Source organism: Pholis gunnellus (genome assembly GCF_910591455.1).
Source record: "Pholis gunnellus genome assembly, chromosome: 9".
Classification (NCBI taxonomy): Eukaryota; Metazoa; Chordata; class Actinopteri; order Perciformes; family Pholidae; genus Pholis; species Pholis gunnellus.
Window position 1 is genome coordinate 16,349,853 of NC_136535.1, and position 10,394 is coordinate 16,360,246.

At 41.6% G+C, this 10,394-nt stretch overlaps 2 protein-coding genes across 3 annotated transcripts; one reads left to right on the forward strand and one right to left on the reverse strand.

The window, feature by feature from the left end:
- Positions 1–1,400: 1,400 nt before the first annotated feature.
- Positions 1,401–3,975, reverse strand: crybb1l3 (crystallin, beta B1, like 3; the record flags this gene model as incomplete). Of its 2 annotated transcripts, XM_079165895.1 has the most annotated exons (6): positions 1,401–1,569; positions 1,682–1,824; positions 2,084–2,216; positions 2,313–2,431; positions 2,519–2,592; positions 3,891–3,975. In XM_079165895.1, the coding sequence occupies 6 exons, from the start codon at positions 3,973–3,975 to the stop codon at positions 1,401–1,403; spliced, it is 723 nt and encodes a 240-aa protein (XP_079022021.1). The 2 variants fall into 2 exon arrangements, with proteins under 2 accessions (XP_079022021.1, XP_079022022.1); XM_079165896.1 differs by lacking the exon at positions 3,891–3,975 and having other exon boundaries at positions 2,519–2,584.
- Positions 3,976–7,155: 3,180 nt separating this feature from the next.
- Positions 7,156–8,768, forward strand: cryba1a (crystallin, beta A1a; the record flags this gene model as incomplete). Its single annotated transcript, XM_079166685.1, has 5 exons — positions 7,156–7,197; positions 7,364–7,482; positions 7,641–7,782; positions 8,064–8,206; positions 8,621–8,768. Exons 1-5 carry the CDS (start codon positions 7,159–7,161, stop codon positions 8,766–8,768), a joined length of 591 nt encoding a protein of 196 aa, XP_079022811.1. The 5' UTR covers positions 7,156–7,158.
- Positions 8,769–10,394: the final 1,626 nt, after the last annotated feature.

Below are 10,394 nucleotides of genomic sequence, written 5' to 3' on the forward strand. Positions count from 1 at the left end.
TTGAAATGAAATATCTTCTTGAGGTTTGACTTTTAAAGCAGTATTGTTAATCATTTTGGGCCACTTGCAAACACAGTATTAACACATTAAGGCCTTACAATGTTCTTATGATAACACACACTAACACTAACCCTCACAAAGCACTCATTTAGAGTCATGTTTCTGGCTTCCTGATGAATGTAGTCTGCTCTGCTTCATACTGAAGGAAATATCTGGCGCTTTAGCTGCTAAATGCAAGTCTATCAATTTGGAAAACTCAAGTCTATCACTTTGTCATTTGGTGCGAGTGAGGTAGTGTACAGTGGATTTATGAGAGATGTATTAATGAAAACAGCAGCCTGCAGCTACCGTGTCGATGAGAGCAGTGAGACTGAATGCAAAACAGCAAAGTTGTGGGTCAGAAGACCAAAACATTTGTCTGAATGACAAAATACGCGCTCCTCAGGGCTGAGAGACACTGCAGAGTTGGCAGATAATTCTCTTCACTACAAATATTCCTTTGATCCATTGTTAATAAAACACGTTGATTACTGACACTTTAAATACCATCTGAGTAAAGGATCATTATGACCCTCAAGGAAAATAAAATACGCAAATGCAGCTTTATAATATTTTTATTTCATTTTTCTTCATTGGAAAGTTGCTTTCCAGATGCCAGCATCCCTGAGAATGTGTTAAATGCAAATCTTCCAGACAGCCCCATCAATGAGATGAAACAGGCCAGCCAAAAGATAATCACATCTGCAAAACACAACCCTGCATAGCCACCTTTCTCTCGGTTATTCACAGGCTGGCCAGTGCCCTCATCCTGTCAGTGAAGTGAGCCTGTTGCTAATATGAGCAGATAGTGCCTCCCTCTGCTTGGCAAACTTACTGCAGGGCATGTGCAGAGCTGAGAGCTGTCCACGGTAGTACTTTGTGAGGAATGATATAATTGTTTATCCCTTTACTTTTTAAAATCTGTGGATCCCAGGAGTGGGAGAGCGCTTTGGCGAACCGGCTTATTGGCATCATGTCAGCTAGAAACACATAGGCGAGTAAATAAAAATAAAATAAAAGGGTTATAATAGCATTGAAAGAAACTAATAAACACAAACTATCTACTAATCCCCTATAATCCCCCTTTCATATTCTTTCTACGAGGTCTGTAGACAGAGAGCATTGCTTCAGTTTTTACCGGAGTTACAGTTACTCTGGAAGTCTGTGACAATCAGAGTTTCTTATCAGAATCATTCACGATGCCACATACTCCCAAATCCTACCAGTAAAAGCGTAACAACACTCAAAAGCCATTAGCTTATGTGGCGGTTGAAGAATTTCCAAGGGATGGTTAGCAGCATAGCAAGCCTGACCCCCTTTGCTATTCCCTCCTGTTAGCCCACAGTCTGCTGGACTCCTCTCTATGCGATCATCTCGAAGCAGCCCCTGCGGTGTGTCTGCATGTCCCTCACCCTGCGGATGGACTGGATCTGGGGGTGCTGGGCTCCCCACTCGTTCCAGTGCTTGTAAGGGCCCATTTCAAACACATACTGGTAGCCGCGGTAGCCAGGGTACTGGTAGCCCACCCAGCTGTGAGGGGAAGTAGAGAGAAACACCAGTGAACAACAAAGCTCTACTTTTACTTATCTAGCTACTTGCCCTTTTAGTTTTCATTTCATTCTGGTGGACAGAAATGACTTACGTTCCACCGGTGACCTGAATGCTGGCAACGCGGTCCTGGAAGCCATAAGACCACAGGCTGGGGATATCCTCATCGCACACCTCCATCTTACGACCCTCGAAGTTTGGACATTCAAACAGGCAAATCTTGTGATCCTGGGCATCCTGTAAGAGACACAAATCACATAATAATGCTGTTTTAGAAGCCAGGACCCAACCTCTGGGGAAAACATTGAATTCTTGTAGTTGTCTGTATTTTTTTTTGTCAAATTGAAACATAGTGACAAGAGAAATAGGTTCTAATAAAAGCTTTAATCCAAAAATACTGGCAGTGGAATGAGCCTATAAGAGCATCCATAAAAAGCACTTTCCCTTGTGGCAAAAGAAGATGGATGAGTGGGGAAAATGGAGCGAGACAACTCACCATTCTGACGGGCCTGACCGACATGAAGCGGTCACACCTGTAGCTGTTGGACCAGGTGTCCCAGCGGGGATACTCTCCCTTCTCCAGCATGAACATCTCACCGGTCATGTTCTGCTGCTCATAACCCACCCAGCTGGAGAGATAGATAGAAAGACGGATCCATATTTAATTTAGGAAAAATGTGCACAGTGTTGCAACACATATTTTGATGAAAAGTGTGGTGACTTACGGTCCACACTCGACTCTGATGGAGCCGATTCTATCGAAACCCTTCTCGCACAGGTTTTTGCACTCTCCAAACAGGTCCATCCTACGGCCCTGGAAGTTCTCATGTTCATAGAGGTATATCTGAAAGGTAAAACAAGCTGTTGGCATTTATTTTTGAAAATATTTTCGATGATTAGTCGATTAAAAATGAATAAATAGTAGAAGTACCTTGTTTTTGCTCAGCCCAATGGCAGAGTGGCTGCCAATACTACCTTGAGCACCTGAGTGAGACATGATCAGATCTAGAGACAGAAGCACAAAGTCAGTCAGACAGTTTTACATGTCGTTGTGGGGCTTTGAAGAGGGGGAATTACTCAATTCTTCACTGCTGGAATACAGCATGTACACCAAGAGTGGTGTGTGAGCACAATGGTTCCTGTTGTTAATAAGAGTCAGGATCCTTCCAAGCCAACGTTCGTTCATTCATTGTTTGCCTTTTGGCTAAAAGGGAACATTTTCTTGTTCATACAGTGTCTTTTCTGTCGATGTTCACATTTATACATTTGAAACAATAGATTTCTAGATGTACCTTTACTTTTTGGATGGTTTTACCGTAAAATGTGCCTGACTGTGCAGCATTAGGAGGGCTTTAAAGGTTTAACTAACTGCCCTCTGTGGTTGAACGTTTCCACCGGTTTCACCCCGACCATAGTCAGAATCCCTGATGGGTGAGGTTGAGTGAGCAACTGTAACCACACCCAACAATGATGTCACGATGCACTGACAGACCCCGGAGGACACTACTTCACCACTCTAGCAAGGAGAGAAGTTAAACTGCTGGAAGTCAACAAAAACTACATTTTCAAGGAGTGTCAAGTTGCTCTTCAAGCTTGAAACACATTGTGGAAACAATCTGTCATATCTTTTTCTCTTGGACTTCTTTTCTTGTGTACTGAAACATAAACCTCAAGACTTTTCACTCAATCTAAATTTGGAAACAAAAAAACTAAAAAGTAAGCAGATTTCTACAATAATGTACATGCAAGCATTTGTACACCATGCTGCTCTTTCTTTCACTGTTCCCATTAAAAGTGAGGAATAACTGAACTCTTTTTAATGTTTTGCTTTCCTAAGTCCATCCCTACAACATTTTTGTTAGCAACCTAATTACATCTGATTCTTCCCTCAAAGTGGTGTTTGTCTTTATATTTCCTAGTTCATTCCCCGAGGTTTTTTCCTTTCTATGAGAGCAAAAACACTTATTAACCAGCAACAAAGAACTGATCTCTTCAAACCTTCCATGATCCATTTTTTAAGGATAAAGTATTTTATCACAGCCCCTCATGTTTCCTTTACATCTTACCTCAGGATGAGCAGCTGAACATGAGAGCAGCACTGAAAAGTTAAATCATACCCTGCTGTATTTGATGTCAATATTCCATCTGCTCAGTCCAAAGTTAAGGTTTAAGAGAAGAGCCAATACTTGCTTGGTTCTTTCAGTCCAAAGCGTGAGCAGACAAGGACAACCACAGTATCCCCCTTAATATCCAATGAATTTAGCAGTTTTTGAAAAGTTAGAAGACCTTAAGTGGAAACTTACAGTTACAATTGCAGGTTGAAACGGACCGACCTTTGGAGAAAGTGATGGACGCAGGCGTTGCTAGCGGGTATATATATATATACATTCACATTCATGCCATGTCTATAGAGGCCGGATTCTGACTTCTCATTGGCTGTGCGCTCTTTGGAGCATGAAGCGAGGTCAAAGGTCACCATGATAATCTACGGGCAAGTCCTGCTGACGCGGCGGCCTGTTTTGTTGTCCTGCACAATTGTGGGGGACCAGGAACAGTCACTGCCATCAGCAGAAAGTTTGCTTTACTACACACACACACACACACACACACCTACACACCCCCCCCCCCCCCCCCCCCCCCCCCCACACACACACACACACACACACACACACACACACACACACACACTCACACACACACACACACAGTCAGTTACTTTTGCACACACTGCTCTCACATTCCATCCCTCACTTACTTTTAAAATTCTTTCTCTATTTTCTTTCTTTATTCTTCCCTTCAGTCATTTTCTCCAGTTTCTCTGTGATCTGTTTTGTCTTTTTCTGTCTCTCTTTCTCTTGATCCTTGGTGCAGCCGGTCCAAGCCTTTGAGCCCTGTGTGTGTAATGTGCTGACTGCAGGAGCGGCGTCCATCTCTCTATTGTTTGGAGAGGCGAGTGTTGGACACTCTTTTGCGTATTATAGTGCTGTACAGACAGGCGGTTTCCATGCATACACATCTCATACAACCCCACCTACACACTCATGTCATATGCACACAAGCATTTGTGCATGCACCCTAACAGAATATTACATTTTTGTAACTTGTGAAAACAGATACAAATAGGAACCGTGTGACCAAAAGACTAAATATATATTAAATGTTTTGTTTTTTTAGCTCTATCAGCAAAACAAAAGATTCATATTTTTGTCTGACTGCTTCCTATGTGTTCTAATAAGTGTGCAGTGTATGAATACTTGGCCTCTCACACCTGTGGCACTATGATCTTTTAAATACTTGCAAAACTAATTTCAAGCAGACGGATCTTATTAGAACATTTTTATTTCCACCTGATGTCATTGTAATGACTTTGATGCAGCTGTTAGGCCGTGGTGAAAGGCCTTTGGGCAAATATTAGCGATCTAAAGGAAATTATTAGAGCATAGAACACACAGGAAATGTCATCTTTTGTTTTGTTTTTTTAATACAAAGACAATATGAAAAGATTTGACGTCAAAGCTGTTTTAGACATTTACATCGTTGACATGGGAGGAAGAACACTTCAGAATATTCTGAATCACTCTGATTCAGAACATTCTGCTCTTAGTGCTCAGTTTGAATTTATAACACTGATCCATTTACAACGGGCCCCTCACAGGACTGATGCTGTTATTACCTGTGTGACTAGCATGTGCTCTTCCTTGCTTGTACACATTTGCATTACCTGCAAGCAAGACTAGGATTTAGGTGTGTTTCTGTCTCTCGGTGTGATTATTTTATCTTCATGTTTGCAAGTCATGCTATATTTACAGAAACATTAGTCTTTATAAAGGTATTGCAAGCTTACAGCATATACAAGGTTACCTGGTAGAAAATATGAACACCATATCTCTCATCATCTTCTGGGTGTGGCTCAAATATCAGTTTGCAAAACATAGATACTGAATGTTTTTATATTTTAGAATATTACTAAATCCCAGTTGATTGTCTCATACAATTATTTAATTCCTCAACGACCCAGAGTATTAATGGTATACTGTATGTAGCTCTGTAATATGTGTATAACAATGATAATGCATTATTGGAGTTTTTGTTAAAGTGACCATGAGTTTAGAATTAGCTAGCTAGGTCAACTGCTTTGAAAACACTGACCTGTGGGGAAGCTTAAGTAAGGAATTTAAATTTTGTATAAAATGCAATGAAAATGTATTTTTCCAGCATGTTTAGGCTTAAGTGGATGTTTGAATTATTTATTTATTTTTATCGCCATGAAGAAAAAAACATGAAATGAAATAAAGTAACGTGTAAAGTTGTAAACTGACTTCAAGGTCAAAACGTTGTCTAAACGGATGTGTAAGTGTGTGAGTTCCTTTGTATGCTCTGAATGTATTTCTGACGGCATGAACAGGCCTTTACGTGCCTGTTTCTGTCCATGACTGTGTGTGTGCATGACTGAGCATGTGTGCATTTAGGAGTGAGTGAAAAGGTGAAAGGACCAGAGACATGGGGTCAGTTGACGTGGACATGGCGTGCAGATCGGAGACAGAGCACAGCTCAGTGTGGAAGAAACTAAGCAGGTACGTTATTAAAATACAAATCTGGCTTATTAATCAGACAATTCTGTTATTTTGAGTCAAACGTCTTTTAGGATAGAGATTTTAAATACAAGTACCAACAAGTTAAGATGTTCTGTTTGTCGTCTGCAATGTCAGTTTGCTTTTCACTTGAACACTAACTGTGTTTTTTCCTTTTGCACCAGAGTCACTGGCAAGACTGTCTACATCTGTGATGATCTGTTTCCTGGACCAGGCCGTGCCAGGACTTGGTCCGGCCCGCTGATCGTGGACCATTTGGAACTTGCGCTTATCTGCACTGGGCACGGTGCCCTCCATCCAGTCCGAACGCAGCGGACTAAAGCCCGGCAGCTCAGTGCTGAACAATGACTGCAGCAGCAATGTGCTGACTCCTGCCCCGACCCACGGGCCCAGCTGCTTTTCAGCACCAGCGTGTATAAATAGGTCCGTTTACTCTGGGGTCGGGACATCGTATTTGTGGAGCCCCCCGTGAGCACTGCACTGCTATTCTTTGGGGCCGGTCAGGTAAGCCCTCCATCTCAATCCATTCATCCTATAGACCTTTGCACACCATTGTCACTTCATCTTTCTCTGTCTTTTGTCTTTGCTGTTTCTGCTGAGCCACATACATGTATAGACTGAGGTCAGACATGCACATGCACATGCAAACACATACTGATCATACACCGGGAGAACAAACAGCATTGTGCCTACGATAACAGCTGCATCATCAAGTGTGAGCATGTAGTCAGCTTCAAGAAAGGTTTCAAACCTCTTTCATAGAGGTCAAGAGTCTTCCTACTGTATGAAACATGCAACACACAAAGAATATGATTATACCTCCTACATAGGCTATTGACAATAACTGAGCTCAAAACGTTTGTGTGGAGGAGGTGACAGGTTGTGTTTGAACTGTGTGATGTTTTCCTTATTAAGTTGCCTATATGATTCTCCCTTCTCTCGACACTGAAGGTGAATCAGCATTGAGACACACAGTAGCATGGCTTTGAACAATCCCAATCCACTGGGGCCATGGAAGGTGAGTGTCATGTCTTGCCATCGGTGCTTAACAAAAGCAGATTCACATTCTTTTTTAAATTCATGCCTGGCCTGACGATGTCAATGATGATGTGTGTGTCCGTACACACATCAGTGTGTGCGTGTGGCATGTGCATACTACATGTATGCATTTGTGTCCTCTCCAGATCACAGTTTATGACCAGGAGAACTTCCAAGGGAAGCGTCTGGAGTTTACCTCAGCCTGCCAGAACATCATGGAGTGTGGCGTTGACAACATCCGCTCCCTGAAGGTGGAGTGTGGAGCGTAAGTCAAAACGAAGAGCTCTGCAGAGATCGACCTGTGAAAACAGTCATATTCAGCCATAGTGGAAATGTTCAGCAGATCCAATATCTGGTAATCAGTCTGTTTTTACCAAAGTGTCCTAATGGTCCTGCATGTTGTGTACATGTGTCTGGGGACAGCTGGGCAGGATATGAGCACTCCAGCTTCTGTGGACAGCAGTTTGTGTTGGAGAGAGGAGAGTATCCACACTGGGAGTCGTGGAGCGGCAGCAACGCCTACCACATTGAGAGAATGATGTCCTTCCGCCCCATCTGCGCTGCTGTGAGTTTAGGTCCCACTCCAAAGGCTTCTGTTTCCCCTCTATTCGACGTCTCATGTGTCTCCAGAAGATTCTGAATTAAAAAGCGCTAAGTTTTGACTCATCAAATTGACCTGCTTGGTTTCTTGTGTGAAAAGTCTACGGATCCCAACAGCCTTAATTAAGAATAAACTATAGTGCAGCATGATCTTATGCACGATAAGATTATGGACTTCCCACACAAATTAGATGAATAGGCCCACATAGTGAATAACTTGTCTTTTCTTGCATTACATGCACACAGAACCACAAGGAGTCCAAGATGGTGTTGTTCGAGAAGGAGAACTTCATGGGACGCCAGTGGGAGATAAACGATGACTACCCCTCTCTGCAAGCGATGGGCTGGGGCAACAACGAGATTGGATCTATGCAAGTTCAGAGCGGCACGTAAGTCTCTTCACAGGCTTCTGACTTGCTAATAGCTGCAATTAACCAACATGCTGCATTTAAACTCACATGGCACAATACATAATATAATACAATACATGTTATAATAATACACTAACAATCTGCAGACACCTTAACCGCCACCTAATCCCAAAATGATGTATTTCTTTTTTAGGGGCACTCATATTTCTGTGTGGATTATGCTGTATTGCTCTCTACATGTTATTATTTTAAGTTGTTTTGAATGTAGTGAGCTGTCAATGACAAGAGGAAGCCCTGTTTTTAACTGCTGCCTTCTTCTCACATAGTTTTGAAGTGTGGTTATCTTCAATCATTAATCACTGGTTTCATTTGCTCCTCTAAACATCCTTCCTCCCCCTCCTCCCTCTTCCTCCCCCCTTCCTCCTCCTCCAGCTGGGTGTGCTACCAGTTTCCCGGTTACCGGGGCTACCAGTACATCATGGAGTGTGACCGTCATGGCGGCGAGTACAAACATTACAGAGAGTGGGGCTCCCATGCTCAGTCCTTCCAGGTGCAGTCACTGCGTCGAATCCAGCAGTGAGACCTGCAGCCTCCTCTTTCAACCTCTCACTCTTTACCTCCCTCCTCCTCCTCCTCCCCCTCCCCTTAACCCAGTCATTCCAAGCTTTATCCAGCTCTGTCAGACCTGACTGAACTAAGGCGTTGACACTTTGCTGGTGCTTCACAATCAAGATGTTTACCGCACTTTTGTTTTGTTCTGTTGCCAAATAAAAGTAAGGAGAAATGATGGAAAGAATTAAGGAAAGAAAAAGAAATGGTCACTGAAGAGAAGCCCCTGACTGACCCACTGAGGAGAGAAGAGGAGGAAGTTACAGGTCGCATGGCGGCAGGGTGGTGATGTCACTCAGACTCCTCATCTTTGTGGGTAAAGATGGTGTTACCAGTGATCAATAACAAAGGAATGGGCAACACAAAATAAACAGAAATACAAGAGTCTGCTGCTAACCTCCATGGTGCTCAGTTGTGATTTATTTTCATTCTCTGCTTTTGGCTTTTTATATTGAAGTACATTTACACAAAAAGGGGGCTCACAAATCCACATGAAGCTTGCGCCAAAGCAGAGCAGTGCAAATTAGGATAAACCTTGTATTGCCTGTGCATTATAATTATAATCTTACAGAAAATATGCAGTTGGAGATAGGAAAACAATGCACACATACAGTAAACATCACCAACATGTTGTCAGTGATACTGGTTAATTACTGGAAATCATGAAATCTGTTTTTTGTGTGTGAGAATATCATCCTCTGATATCGATTAATACATTTAAATCAACAACTCAAAGTAGTATTTTCAAAATGCAAACAAGTTAGATGTAATGTGGTTGCTCCGCCCATACATAAGAATCATTGTTACATGAGTTACTGATAACAGTTAATAGCATAACAGCATTGATAAGAAAATCACTCAGTAAAATTAATTTTCATTAAGATCTCTCGTGTTTGCTTTAGGGAAAGAGCGGTTAGAACACATTAAGTCAATAATCCTCAAATTGAACCAAAACCCATATCCCCTTAAGATAAATAGTTACAGAGTCTCTGCTCCATTGATAGCTAAAATATATTGGGTATAGAGTCTCTAAAGCTTAGAGAAACACTCCACATTCATCACATGTGTGTAATATTAGTGGGTGAACATGGCTAACAGAAGTTTGCGTGCAGGGGTGAGGGTTCAACAAATTCAAGATGATTAATACAACAGAAAATGGCTTGAAATGTGTTGCCACAATCAACACAGTGCAAAAAATTGAAAATATTAAAATGTACAATAAAATATAAAATAAAGTGCACAAACAAATAATAGTACTTTAAACAAGTGTAATGTAAGTGTATTCAAATATGAAGGGTTTGCTCTCATTGCTCTCAACGTACATACATGGAATATACAAATAAACAAGAAAAATATAAAAACAAGGACATTAAAGACAACAAAGTAGAACAGAGAAACTAAGCATACACATTTAACATTTAGCTATGTACAATATAAATATAAATATATATGAACATAAAGAACCACAACAATGACAATGGACATTTGGGATGCATAAATACGGCAACTCTGGCACCCACATTAATTCAAATTTCCATCTATTTGGCAGTACATCTCCGGAAAATATACAGCCACCAGCACTGTTACTTTACACACG